The following is a 14536-nucleotide window of genomic DNA, read 5'->3' on the forward strand; positions in this document are numbered from 1 at the left end:
GCATGCTAAGGCATGCTTATACTGCACCTTATTTTTATAATTAGAGAATGGTAAATTGGTTTTAGCCTGCTTTGGGAGAATACATTATGTTCATGAATCCATTGGTTCTGCTCTGCAACTCTAATATGCATCACCAAGGTTAATGATTCACTAGTTTAATGTGAATGCATTGTGATTGCAACATGGGGCAACAAGTTTCTCTAGTTGCTGTCCTGCCCTTAACATATATTTATGCACCAGTCCCAGGTGGTTCCCAAACACAAATAGTAACACATTATTGCCAAGCATTTTTTTCTCTCTCAGCTATTCAAAAGAGAAAGAGAAGGTGAACACAATTATACGCATGTAATAACACACTGAATAGCCAAGAGCAGTAACAGAAATCTAAAGCAGTTCTACAAAAGAGACAAAATTAATGGGTTGTTGAATGGAACCTACTAACTTTACCAGCTGCAGGACAAATAGCATCCAGGATAGGAGAATCAACATGTATTCCTGTGATGCAAAGTATCTGGGGGACTTGGCTGGTCATGCAAGAAGTTCAAGAGTGGGACCTGTGAGTGAGCAGACCGTCAGTTGTGGGACTGACATAGCAGGAGACTACCAGGTAAGAGGGATGGTGGCAGAGCCTTAAAATGGGAGCTACAATAGGTGTTGCATCTGCATGTGTACGCATGCATATAAATGTATATATATGTTGCATTCATATACATATCCACAAACAGACATACATATAATTATATATATAAAATGCTGTTTATAATTATTATATTGCAAACACTTTCACTTCACCAGGAACATCTCGCTTGTAACGTATACTCTGGATGTTGATTATATAGCTAAAGTCAATAGATTGGATCCACAGAGGTAGGACAATGTGACTGCAGGGACAGAAAAGGTACTGGAGGAGAGAGAGGAATCTAAACTCCATTTAAACAGGTCAATACCATGACCTTCAACCTGATCCCCTCAGGGTAGGGGCGGGGAGAGGAATAATTGGGAATGAACAAACTCAGAGACCCTTTCTGCTCACAGAAGGGAAGGGTCAGGTCTGCAGAGATCTCATGATGTCCTTTACTGAACTAGCTCAACATCTAAAGTAAGAACTCGTAGCCACCGCTTTTCTCCTGATCTGACTGGAAGGCTTTTGAGATCCCTTCAAATGAGGGAGAGAAGCAGGCCAAGAGAATAACAAAACGAGACAAGCAGAAACAAACAGTTGTTGTCAGTGACAAAGAGGGAATGAGACAAAGCAAAAACCTGAAAGGCAGAGGAGAAGGACAGACCCGGAGGAGGACAGAAAGAGGTAGAGCAGGAAGAAGAGACTGGATTCAACACACAACAAGGAATCTGCTCCTTCTCCTGGTCAGTGGACTGGTGAGGATGAACTGCAACTAGAAAGGACAAGAAGACATCAAGCAGCTTGAGACAGCAAGAGGCCACAGAACCACCCTACAGGGATGCACAGCCCAGTCATGATCTGCTTTGTTTTAGGGTGTTTCTTAAGGGTAAGTCACATCTCAGATTCCTTTTTATGGGTCTCTGCTCAGTTGTGGAGGTAGCTTGGAAAGGTGGAGGGGCATTAGCTATTGACAGTCACAAGAATTTCCCTGATATCAGAAGGAACTGGCATATAAAAGGCAGACACACAGAAGAGAAGAATATTTGCTGCTCTTCCAGGGATGGTATCACAGAGGTCAGCGTACCCAAGGCAAAGGAATGAGATGAGTAGGAGTGCTGGAGAGACAGAGCAGAATTTAAGTCAGTGTGGGTATAATATGAAGCAGGATGTCTAAATGCTCTTAATATTGGAGCATGGAGAAAGATCTACATCTGTAGCATGACATAGCTTATGGTGGGGAAAGGGAAACTTGTGGTCAGGGTGAAGGCAAGTCGGGGTCTGTCCTGGGAGCGTTGCTAAGCAGAATTTTAATGGCTATGGGAAGTTAAGATATGAAACAATGCAGTTGGTATCACAATTACTTCAAATCTACAGCGGAAATGGAAAAATGGAAACAGCGGAAAATGGAACAAATCCTTACAAATGGAAACAGCGGAAGATAGATAACAGTAAACTGTAAGAGATTCAGACTGCTAATAGTCCAGGTGACAAAGATAAAAGTTCCATATGACAAAGGCTTTTTTCACTCTAGCTGTGTCTTGTTTCTTTTTCTCTTTCTAGTTCCCCCAGGTGAGAGGTGAGGAAGGCTGTCTTAACACTGAACTGTGAGTATTAGTTGATCTTGCACTCTGTTAAGAAGACAGTGAAGGACAAAGGCAGAAGCAGACATCAGTGTTATGATGTGGTGTCTGACATTTTCCAGAAAAGGTTACTCTAATTGCAGCTATTGAAAACTCACATAAAATTTCCGTTGCTTTGAATGTGAAGTGTATTAATTGATACCTATTCAACATACTGATCGTGGTACTGTTCCTGCTACCTATTTGGATAATTGTAATGATTAAGAGCTTTCTGGTGTTTTGATTGATGGAGATTATGAATTTGGAATTGACCTTTCCTTGAAAAATTGGTTTGAAATATACTGCTTTGGTGAATATTACTCTCAGTGATATCAGCTGTAAGAATAACAGAAATTAAGACAAAATAAATGTGAATGCAGATCCCTAAGTCTTGCAAACAGAATTGGGCAGGCACAAATATCAAGAAAACAATAACGAGAGAAAGCCAAGCAGAAAGGAAACTCATCTAACAGGAAGATTGATGAGTTTTACAACTGTCTACTCCACAAAGCACAGTGAGTTTCTCATCATTGTGCTATTTAGAAGCTGGACTCTAAGTGAGGAGTGTGAGGGGAGCTGGAATGGGATACAGTAGGGATCTTCCCATTTATTTGTTATTCTGTGGCTAACTATGTCTTGTAACCTCTTCTCAGCTGTTCAGGTACAGAGTGGGACCGTTTGTGGTATATCTGGTAAGATGGCATATGTTTACTTTATATACCTGCATCTCTGGACAACTTCAGTAGCAAAGAGTGGGGTTAAATGTGCAATGTAGCCCCTGCTTTCCCTTGGCACCCCCTAATGCTCTACAGTAGCAAGGCAATCCCTTAGCTATTGCATCATCTTGGACAAATTTTGACTTGCCATCACTGGCCTCCTTTCTTATTCCATGTATTAATTTAGTTGGATGCACAATATTAATAAAGCATTCATGGCACAATATGCCTTTTAAAAGGCTCGTTTTTAAAGTAATTTCAGTATGATTCCTTAGCAATTCTCACCAGGATGAGATTAAAATGGATGGTAGTCATTGGACATCTATAAGGCTGCATTAATACAAGCATAACCAGCAGATTGAGATACGATTTTTCCTCTCCACTTGGCCTTTAGGAGGACACATCTGGAATACCTAGTCCAGTTTTGGTCGCCAAGTACAAAAGATATGTTGAGAGACTGGAGCAAGTCCTCTCCACTGGAAAGCAAACAAAGTGGTCGGGGGTCCAGAGGACATGGTGTATGAGAAGGGGCTGAAAGGACCAGGTTTGTTTGGTCTGGAGGAGCCTAAGGGGGCAGCCTAAGTGCAGTTTTCCACTACCTAAGGTGGATCTAGAGAGAAGAAAGAGCCAGAGTCTTCTCAGAGGTGCCTCGCAGAAGGACCTGAGGTGACTGGCCAAGCTGCATCCAGGGAAATTCTGATTAGAATGAAGGAAAAAATGCTTCCCCCCAAGGGTGGTGTAGCACTGGAATGGGTGCCTGGAGGGGACGCAGGATCTCCATCCCTGGATCCTGTCCAAATTCTGCTGAACATTAATGGCTTTGAGGTTAGCCCTACTTCCAACAGGGAGAGACCTTAAAAAGCCCTCCACAAATGAAGTCTTTCTGTTGTAATTCTGTGTCCTCTCCCTTTCCAGGCTGGTGGTGGCGATCGGTGGGCTGCTGCTCCTGTGTGGCCTAGTTTCTGTCTGCGTGAGATGCTGTTTTCATTGCCATCAGACAGGGGAGGAATCGGGTCCTCAGCCCTATGAGGTCACTGTCATTGCTTTTGATCATGACAGCACCCTCCAGAGCACCATTACCTGTGAGTTGGCTTCGACAGAGGCTGGGGATGTCAGCACACCCCAGAGTGAGGGGCTGCACTTACAAAAAGCCCAGGTTGCGGCACCCCAAGGCGGACAGAGGGAAGTTGGTGGCAGGAGGCAGAGAAGGTGGCACATGTAGATAGTACAAGTCAAGGTGCTCACCAGGCTTCTTGCAGCAAACACAGCCAGATGGTGAGTCAGCTGTGAGACACGTTGGGGTGGAATTAGGGCAGCTACGGGCCTCGGTGGCATTTGAGGAAGGTGTAACTGTGGGATGTCACCGATGGGGTTTCACACGCCCCCTCCCTTGCAGGGAAGGGTGAAGGGGCAGGAAAAGGAAAACACTCAAGCTGTGGGGAGAGAAAAGCCTGTGTGCTGCAGGTATACTTGTCCTCTTCTCATCGCTTGTGCTTTCAGGATGAGCAGGGCAAACGGCTTTTGTCTCCTCCCTTTCAGCTCTCCACTCCGTGTTTGGACCTGCTGCCAGGAGGATATTAGCGGTGGCACGCTCCCATAACGCCGCGCAGGGACCACCACCCCTCTCCGCACCAGACACTCCTCCAGTCTACGAAGAAGCTCTGCACATGAGCAGATTCACAGTCGCCAAGGCGGGCCAGAAAGTGCCAGACCTGGATCCAGTGCCGGAGGAAAAACTGCAGGCATCTGCCGAAGGCAAGGATGCCCAACCAGCCCTCCCAGGACACTAGTGCCTATTTGTACTGAGTGGCAAATAATACAGAATAGTTACATGCCGAGACTAATTCTTCTGGGTTAGGAATAGCAGATTAACTTCCTTAGTCTAATGAGAAAGGGAAAAAAAAAAGAGACTAAAATTTCAAATATTTTCAGATCCAGCATATTTTGAGGGCTTCTTTTGACACCTCCTTGAGGTAACTGGCCATTGGCATTCTCCATGTCCATTTATTACATACACACATCACTAGTATCACAGTTTGCACGATGTGGTGGGCTGACCCTGGCTGGACAACAGGTGCCCACCAAAGCCGCTCTATCACTCCCCTTCCTCAGTTGGACAGTGGGAGAGAAACTATAATGAAAGGTTTGTAGGTCAAAATACGGACAGGGAGAGATCACTCACCAATTACCGTCACAGGCAAAACACACTTGACTTGGGGAAATTAGTTTAATTTATTACCAATCTAATCAGAGTAGGACAATAAGAAATAAAACCAAATCTTAAAAAAACACCTTCCCCCACCCTCCCTTCTTCCCTTCTTCCCAGGCTCAACTTTACTGCCAAATTTCTCTACCTCCTCCCCCCGAGTGGTGCAGGGGGACAGGGAATGGGGGTCAGTTCCTCACACGTTGTCTCTGCCACTCCTTCCTCTTCAGGGGGAGGACTCCTCACACTCTTCCCTTGCTCAAGCATGGGGTCCCTCCCATGGAAGACAGTCCTCTGTGAACTTTTCCAACATGAGTCCTTCCCACAGGATGCAGTTCTTCACAAACTGCTCCAGAGCGGGTCCTTCCCACGAGGTGGAGTCCTTCAGGAACAAACTGCTCCAGCATGGGTCCCACGCAGGATCACAACTCCTGTCAGCAACCCTGCTCCAACATGGCCTTCCCACGTTGTCACAGCCTCCTTCAGGCATCCACCTGGGGATCCTCCCTGGGCTGCAGGTGGAGATCAGCTCCAGCATTGAGCTCCATGGGCTGCAGGGGCACAGCCGGTCTCACCATGGGCTTCACCACGGGCTGCAGGGGAATCTCTGCTCCGGCACCTGGAGCCCCTCCTGCCCCTCCTTCCTCATTGACCTTGGCATCTGCAGGGCTGTTTCTCTCACACAGTCTCACTCTTCTCTCCAGTTGCAATTACAGAGGTTGGGGGTTTTTTTCCCTCTTCTTAACTCTGTTATCCCAGAGGCGCTACCACCGTTGCTGATGCGCCTAGCCTTGGCCAGCGGTGGGTCTGTCTTGGAACTGGCTGGCATTGGCTCTATCGGACATAGGGGAAGCTTTTAGGATCTTCTCACAGAATCCACCCCTATAGCCCCCCAACTACCAAAACTTTGCCATGCAAACCCGATACACACAAATAAGCAGGCAGCAAGATCAAGGCGCTGAGCCGCTTTGCAGGCTAGTGACCTGCAGGGAGATTGCAGATGTTGTCTCATTCTGCTCCCCTCCAGCCTAAGTTTCCTGGGTATGGCAGAAAGGTTTTCATAGCAGGAAAACCAAAGACATGTGAGAAGGTCTTAATACCAAATAATAACACCAAACTTCTGGAAAGTGACAACCATTTATAGTAAATTTAAAAAAAAAAAAGGAGCTGTAGAGAAACAAAATCTGCATGTAAACAAAAGATAGCATACATTGGTAGGATGTGCAGTACAGTCCCCTAAATGCCCTACAAGATATATAGAATTAATACAAATTAATACAGTCTAGTTCTGAATATGATATATAACAATTCTGAAATAGTAGTCACAGGCTCTTATACTTGAATTAAAAAAATATGTGTGCGAAAACAGATCAAACAAGGAAGCAGGAATACTACCCTTAAAATAAAGCTCAATAATATTTTAGTCACATTCACATTGTATCATTTATTAATTACTATTAATGTTGCTGTCAAAAGCAGGACAAACGCAATAAGACCATTTAAAACATTCAAGACATTTCTCGGATGGAAATAATTTGTGAGTCTTTCTTGATTGATACAAGTATGTTGAATCATCGAGAGATACTAATTAGACTGTTTTGAGGAATATAGGTGTGATTTGGATGAACATAGGTATTGCAACGCTACAGGCTTGGGGAAGAGTGGCTGGAGAGCTGCCTGGCAGAAAAGGACCTGGGGGTGCTGGTTGACAGCTGGCTGAACATGAGCCGGCAGTGTGCCCAGGTGGCCAAGAAGGCCAACAGCATCCTGGCCTGTATCAGAAATAGTGTGGCCAGCAGGAGTAGGGGAGTGATTGTGCCCCTGTACTCGACACTGCTGAGGCCACACCTCGAATCCTGTGTTCAGTTTTGGGCCCCTCACTACAAGAAGGATGCTGAGGTGCTGGAGCGTGTCCAGAGAAGGGCAACGAAACTAGTGAAGTGTCTGGAGCACAAGTCTTATGAGGAGCAGCTGAGGGAACGGGGGTTGTTCAGTCTGGAGAAGAGGAGGCTGAGGGGAGACCTTATCGCTCTCTACAACTACCTGAAAGGGGGTTGTGGTGAGGTGGATGTTGGTCTCTTCTCCCAAGTAACTAGTGATAGGATGAGAGGAAACAGCCTCAAGTTGCGCAGTGGAGGTTTAAACTAGGTATTAGGAAAAATGTCTTTACTGAGAGAGTGGTCAAGCATTGGCACAGGCTGCCCAGGGAGATGTTGGAGTCACCATGACTGGAAGTGTTCAAAAAATGCATGGATGTGGCACTTCTGGACATGGTTTGGTGGGCATGGTGGTGTCAGGTTGATGCTTGGACTTGATGATCTTGAAGGTCTTTTCCAACCTTAATGATTCTGTGATTCTATGTATCTATGGACCGTCTGTAAAATGTTTTCTTGGACTAGGTAGTCATGAGAAGGTGACTGTTGAAGTACATCAGTATGGTGTCTACCCCAGGTTCAGCAACTGAAAACCTTAAAGCAGAAAAGCATCAGATATCAAGTGATAAGCCGCCATGAATGAATTACATGTGTATGCTAATGTTCGTATGAATTCACAGGTCACAGATATCACATCGTTCTGAAGTGCCTGCATGCCCTTCCTACCGCAGAATTCTCACAGTCCCTAATAGGCTGATCTTCACAATGCTCCTGTGAAATACAGAAGAATATGGTTATTTTGTAGATTAGGAGAACAAGCACCAGGTCCCCAAATACGTTTAGGAACCTAACTGCTGTTGAGATTACAACCACGGAGAATTTTAGAAAAGTTTGATAAGATTGTTGTGATAGGACAAGGGGTAATGGTTTTAAACTAAAAGAGGGTAGATTTAGACTAGATACAAAGGTGACATTTTTCACAATGAGAGTGGTGAAACACTGGCACAGGTTGCCCAGAGAGGTGGTAGATGCCCCATCCCTGGAAACATTTGAGGTCAGGTTGGACAGGGCTCTTAGCACCCTGGTCTAGCTGAAGATGTCCCTGCTCATTGTAAGCAGGGGTTGGACTAATTGACATTTAAAGGTCCCTTCCAACCCAAACTATTCTACAATTCTATGAAGATAGCTTTAGGAATAGCATAAAGCAGAACTGAATGACCAAAACACTTCTGATGATGTCTCAGACCTTGCTCAGTCACAATAATTTTGTATCCAAGGGAATTTAATGAGGGTCTTGATTTCCGAGGTCACGAACTTCTGCCTCAATCGCTCAGTCATTACCTAATTGTACTACTAATGAGTGATAAACTGGAATGGAATAAATAAATAAGTGACATATAAGGCTATGTCTCTTCTGCTAAACTGCAAGCTTGAAATAATGACAACTATTTGTGGAACATCTAGTAGAGTGACCTATTTCATCAGCTGCTCTCTGGAGTCCAGTTCAAGCCTGACTCCTCCACCACGCTGCAGAACATTCCCTGGAAGGCTCTTGTTTACTCCACGGTAAAAGCCTGAAGCAAGCAGAGCCCTTTGGATCTGCTGAACATGAGTCAAGCACTACGAAGCGCTGAAACTTCCTGGAAGCCTTCGCAACCGTTTCCAGGGGGAACATACCATTCCCCCGCCGCCTCCACCCCTCCCCGCCTGCCTACGAGCCCCGAGCCGTGCGGGCATTTAACACGAGGTGGCGGCCCCGCTCCACAGGGCAGCGATCCTGCCTCGCAAAACAGGTGTGGGCCATTTTTAATAATTTGCAGTAATAATTACACGGTCATTTTTGTGTAGGATGTGCAATAAAAAGGGAAGATTTTAAACTCTTAGTTTTCCCCTCCTCTGCATCAAACGACCTCTGCTATCTCCTTTCTCAGTTTCCAGGGGAAAAGTTACAGGTCACTCATACCCACAGCTGGGTATTACCTACTGATTTCAGCGTTATTTTCCTTGACCACAGCCAGTGTTGTCTAACTCTCCTCTCCCTTCCCGTCTGCTCACACCCTTCTTTGCTGGGCTCACTCTTAGATGTTAGGCGCTGGAGCAGTACCCTCAAGTTTTTTTTTACTGGCAAGACATGCAAAATATTTAAAGTGACAATAATAATAGATATAACTTCGCTTGCTCAGGTTTCCTACTAAACCGACTTCAGATGAGCAGTTTCAGAGGAAATATTTATAACTCTTGCAAGGGATCAGCCACTCAGAGCCGGTAAGATATGATAAAACACCTGATTAAAACAAACAAAAAGCAGAAGCAGATCTACAGACACTCTAGCTAACCATACAAGGTTGTGTATGAAAGCAAAGGCCAGGTGTCAGTGACTGGAAACACTTCACTCTCGCCCTCAGATCTGTTATGATACAGAGATGTTCTCTCCTCACAAACAATCCAAAAATGAGGACAGAGTCAATAAAGACCACATGTACTTTGCAAAAAAGCAGGACTACAACCCATAAAAATATAGCAAGTTTACTTATTCACAGAGATAAATTGCTACTTGGTACCGCAGTTTGCTGTTATTCATCTGTTTTTTTCACTCTGTTAGTGACGGTTCCATCTCACTGTTGAATCTGGATATACTTTGAATATACTTTGTGTGTTGTATTATACCAGCCAATAAGCACTTTGAAACCTTTTATGCTTTCAGACTGAAAATTAAGTACAAATATTAAATACTACTAAACATAAAGAACTAATACTTTCATGCAAAATTTAAATAAATATTCAAGTAGTAACTGTTTTCTCCATGCTTAAGAACAATAGGGACATGAACTGCTCAAAAATACAGAATAACATACATTGGAAAATAAATAAAAGGTTTCTGTTAATCATTAAATAACGTTAGGGTCTGTTCAGCTGCTGTGTACAACCACTGGTGTCAAGCTGGCTGTACTGCAGTACCCATTTTCTGCAGAGCGCTCCAATATCCTGCACAACAAGGGAAAGAATACCATCAAAAGCAATTCTCTTTAGTTATGAATAATTAAGTATCTGCATCCAAAGAACGCCATGCACTTTACAGACTTTGACCATGTTGTCAAGCTGCCTGCGTGTCAGACAAGCCTTAGTATTCCATTTGTAGATGGGGAAAATGGTGCACAAAGTACTGAAGGTAACTATATCATAGCCAAGTCACTGACCCTTGGCTCAGCTTCGGCTTGCTTATTCGCTCAACCCTTGACCAAATACTGGGGAAAGGGTGGGATCCAAACAAGCATAGGCCTAGTGATTCCAAAGGAGAAAGAGTAACCAGCCTTCATGGGCTACCTTTAGCCTGCACATGAAGTAATTTGGGCTGGAACCACAGGAGAGGAACAACAGTACACCAACATCAGGTGCTGCATAGGACTTTTCCACGCCACCCTTAGGTTCCCTTAGAACATGTGGTATTTGAGAACGACTGGTCTTCAGAAACAACCTACTGGCCCTTGTCGCGTTGCTCCTTTGCTTTCTCAGGACTGTAAGTAACAATGATACCTGTCCCCAGCCGGACACTCCAAACCAACAGCTGGAACAAAGGGATCTCAGGCTTGTCTTATTCAGATCTGGGTTTTCATCCTTTGCTGCTGCTTTTCACTGTGCAACAAGCTGTTTTCCTTAATCTTTTCCTAACATCATTTGTATGCATTTAAGCAACTTGAAATGAGGCTGGGCCATGCAATCTGTTTGGGAGGAATGAGCAGCTCTTTTGTAAAAAATAAGGTGCTGTGGAAAATAGAGCAGTGCAACAGCAGTTCAGCATAGACAATACAGAGCCATTTCTTAGAGGAAAGGAAAACATCTACACAATTAGCCATTGTTTGCTGGGAGTGAACAACCCTGTGCCCTCACCCAGGGCCAATGTGCCTGTGTGGCTCTGAGGCTGCTATGGATCCAGTGTCAAGTCAAACTGGTGACCAGTCACGAGTGGTGCAGGAGAGACACCAGGCAAGGACTGTGCCATGGATGGACATCAAACAGAGCAGAATCACAGGTGACTTCAGGTACACTCTCTGTGGTTTGATCACCATTCAGACTACAAAGTAGAAGTTTTCTGACAAGAAAGGCTTTAATATGGTGAATCCACGCTAAAGATTAAAAAAATAATAAAGTCAGCCTATGGAGGCACAAGTGAGTCCAGAGCTATATGTAGCTGAATAGTAGCTCCAGGGTGTTGCCAAGAGACATCCACCTAGATGACATCTCCAAGAAAACACAGGGCAAATAATGGATATTTTTATCCTTAATTCACAGAATTTTAGCCAGTAAGCTACCTAAGCTAGCTTCACTTCACAGTAGTGCACTGCAGAGCTCCTAGCAGTGCCCCTGGAGCACTGTGTGGTACAGCGCGGGCTGCAAACCCCACCCCCAGATTCTGTGCAAATATTTTTATCTCCTGATTCTATGGCTACAGCATTGGCAGCGCTTGGGGAATCCCATTTAGAGTGAACCTCTGCCTATGTGAGCTGCAGACACAGCAATAGACTACATCCTCAGAGCTGTTCTGACACTCTAGGTTAAGAAAGAGTATACTATTTTGACACTCTGTGGAAGACCACTTTGTGCTGGCAGTCCAGGGTGGGAAAACTAGCCAACCCCATTTCCAGTTCCTCCCTCTAGCACACGGACACAGAATGTGGGGTTTGTCACATGCCCATGGCTTGACATTTTAATAAGAACTCTAAGTCAGATGATTAGCTGTTTGTCACTGCTTCTGCATGTATCATCTTCCTGCCTGCTGTTGTGCCAGTGACGTTATTGTTCTTGTTGAGCTGGAGGAGAGGGCTGGGAATTCACTGCCTGATGGGGAGGAAGCAGGGAAATGGGAGGAGTGAGGCTCGTGGCTGCACATCCAGGGCTGTATCATCAGGGCAGGAAGAGTTCAGTAAGGAGATTTGTGACCCTCACGTGGCATTTGTTGGGGGAGGACAAGTGGCCTAGCAATGCTCTCACAGGACATGTCTTTGCATCAGGCCAGGGAAGAACCCTGAAACTCCTCTCTGATTTGTCAACAGTAATTCAAACTAGATGCTAGCTCAGCTGCCTTGTGTATAGTCCTGGAGACAGAAACAGTAATTTACAGAACAACAGGAGTTTGAGATCAATCTGTTAAAATTGCCAGAATACGTTGGTGGCCTCGGTAAAACAGGCTAGAAAATTTCCTGTTTTGTCCTTGAGGAAGTGGCATCTGCATCGCTACAGACCTTCAATACACTTCAGCAGCTGCTGTGCTGCAGGCAGTTAGGAAGCAAGGAGGCCAAACACAGATATGGTGCAATGCCATGCAGACAGAATTTTCCCCAGGTCTAAACCCTGGGGTTCCTTCAGTCTAGGCCAGTCACTATGGTACTGCACAAAAATAACACCTGCCTCTGACTCACTCTTCTGAGATCCTCTGACACTCCCTGCAACCATGGGGAAATGTTGACATGTCCCAGGACAGACAGAAACAAGTTGATGATGCTTCCCGCACAAACCTTATGCACATGAACTACTGAAGGTGGGGACACACTGGTCTACGCCATTCCCACTGCGGGCTGCCCTGTCCTGAAGAGATTTGGGCATGCACCTGTTTGAACTGACTATTGAGCTGTGCAGGAGCTCATACTATACCATACTTCGTAGTAAAAGCTTAGACACTAAAGCACCTGCCAGAGCTCTTGGGGGCATGCTTCAGCCATCCAAAAGTGGATGTCATGATTCAGGTGAGAAAAATCCCACCCCGACATGCCTGTTTATCACCATTGACCATAAAGGCAGTTTAAAGTGACAGACTCAGCTGTACATGCCTACATTACAAGTGTAGGTGAGATTTCTATCCCATGCCTATTTACACTCCTGTGCCAGGCAAGATTATCTGGGAGCTGCCACCATCTGAGCATATCTGCAACTCAGTAAATGTATTTCCTCTATGTCTCTCCTACTTATGTTCAAGATGAGAGATCACAGTGCACCAGGGCTCAGAGAGGGAGCATTACCAAAAGCCCTCCGGGTGTGCTATTGATGCAAAGGTGGGTGGTGGCCAGTATATGAAACAGCTCTCTTCAAGGCAGAGGGCACAAGCGAACAACCCAGACCTGCTGTGAGGATCTGTAACAGGCCCTTCCTACCCCTGGTGTCGGCATGAGTCCCACCCTGCAGGCAACTCAAGTGTGCATAGCAGTATGTAGGGATAAAGTCACCAGTCCTATGAGTTTCTTGGGGCATCCTAAAGGATTTATTTGAGTAGTTCTAGAAAATGACCAGGGTTTTATGTTCCCCTGATCTTGTTGTTATCATCAAGGAGCATCCATCTTGATCTTCAATTTCTTCAGGATTCAAGCTGACTCTTTGTTACAGTCTGGATTTTTTCCATTCTAACCACACTGTAGAAGCAGAGTGCCAGCAAAACAGCAATGATGTCTTTTCAGACCCTTGTTGATTCTGAGTCAACACACTGGCACAGTTTGAATCAGATATAGGAAACCTGGGTCCTCTCACCTCTGCCACTGGTGTGGCCTTGGAGAGTCACTGTATGCACCCAAGGCAGTCTGTTGTCCCACTCAGCCCCTACCATTACAACTAGTACCTCCTTGGAAAAGTTCTGCTTCTCTGGACGAAGCATGCAATGAAAGAATTATTTGATACACTCCCATTCATTGTCCCCAGGGTAGCAGCAATTAATTTTTGTGCTGATTTGAGCGTGGTGATCCATTCATTAATACCTTCTCTTTTACTGGTCAGTAAATAATTGAGAGCCCAACTACTCCTAGAAAAAAACAAAGATATTCCAAGTATGTGTCAGCTGAGTAACTCTGCTAAAATTGGCCGGCTATTTTGGCTTGTTTGCAGACGCTTCCCTTGAACTGCTGTTTGTAATGTGCATCTGGTCTGGCACATTATGTGACACACTTTCTGCCCCTTGTTGTTTAACTGAGATGTTATAAACAGGGCAATAATCCAGATCCAGCAGCAACGGGGCGGTCACAAAAAGTAGCTGTTTTTTTGGTCGTGTGCCTGTCTCACAGCCACTTAAAGAATAGGTCAGGCTCATTACCCCAATCTAGACACGCGGAGGCAGAGGCAGTCAAGCCTCACACGGGGACGCCAAACCCTGGAGTCCCGCGGAGCCCCGCTCCCACGCGCGGAGCAGCGCCCCACGCCGCTGCGACACTCGGGAGAGAGGGAGGAGCAACGCGGCTATCCCCGCAGTCCTGGGTGGATTATCTGCCTGCTCATGCTGTATTTATAACCCCCGCGCGATGCTGGGGCTTTGCGGTGTTGCTCAATCGTATGTTTATTTTGCTGCCTTATTTAAAAAAAAAAAAAAATTACTTATTTTGTTACTTATTGCCGCGCAATAAACCAAAGTACAAACAAAAATACGCCACCCTCCGCCGCGCCACGCCGCGCGTCCCCACGTCACGCGTGGGCTGAAAGGTGCTACATCCCTTCTTACCCCCTCCCCGATGCGCGAAGGGTCA

General features: G+C 45.4%; 1 protein-coding gene across 1 annotated transcript; it reads left to right on the forward strand.

The window, feature by feature from the left end:
- The first annotated feature begins 1460 nt into the window (after positions 1-1460).
- On the forward strand, positions 1461-4747 carry TMEM52B (transmembrane protein 52B). The gene is made up of 5 exons (XM_010297557.1): positions 1461-1508; positions 2183-2226; positions 2895-2933; positions 3873-4039; positions 4497-4747. Exons 1-5 carry the CDS (start codon positions 1461-1463, stop codon positions 4745-4747), a joined length of 549 nt encoding a protein of 182 aa, XP_010295859.1.
- The last annotated feature ends 9789 nt before the right edge of the window (positions 4748-14536 follow it).

The sequence above is a fragment of the Phaethon lepturus genome, unplaced genomic scaffold (assembly GCF_000687285.1).
Source record: "Phaethon lepturus isolate BGI_N335 unplaced genomic scaffold, ASM68728v1 scaffold962, whole genome shotgun sequence".
Taxonomy (NCBI): domain Eukaryota; kingdom Metazoa; phylum Chordata; class Aves; order Phaethontiformes; family Phaethontidae; genus Phaethon; species Phaethon lepturus.

Excerpts from the sequence above, each read along its gene's own strand:
- TMEM52B (XM_010297557.1), top strand. The coding sequence starts at position 1,461 with ATGCACAGCCCAGTCATGATCTGCTTTGTTTTAGGGTGTTTCTTAAGG. Across the intron at positions 2,934-3,872 it reads GACCGTTTGTGGTATATCTG|GCTGGTGGTGGCGATCGGTG; the intron begins GTAAGATGGCAT and ends CTCCCTTTCCAG. Across the intron at positions 4,040-4,496 it reads CCTCCAGAGCACCATTACCT|CTCTCCACTCCGTGTTTGGA; the intron begins GTGAGTTGGCTT and ends CCTCCCTTTCAG.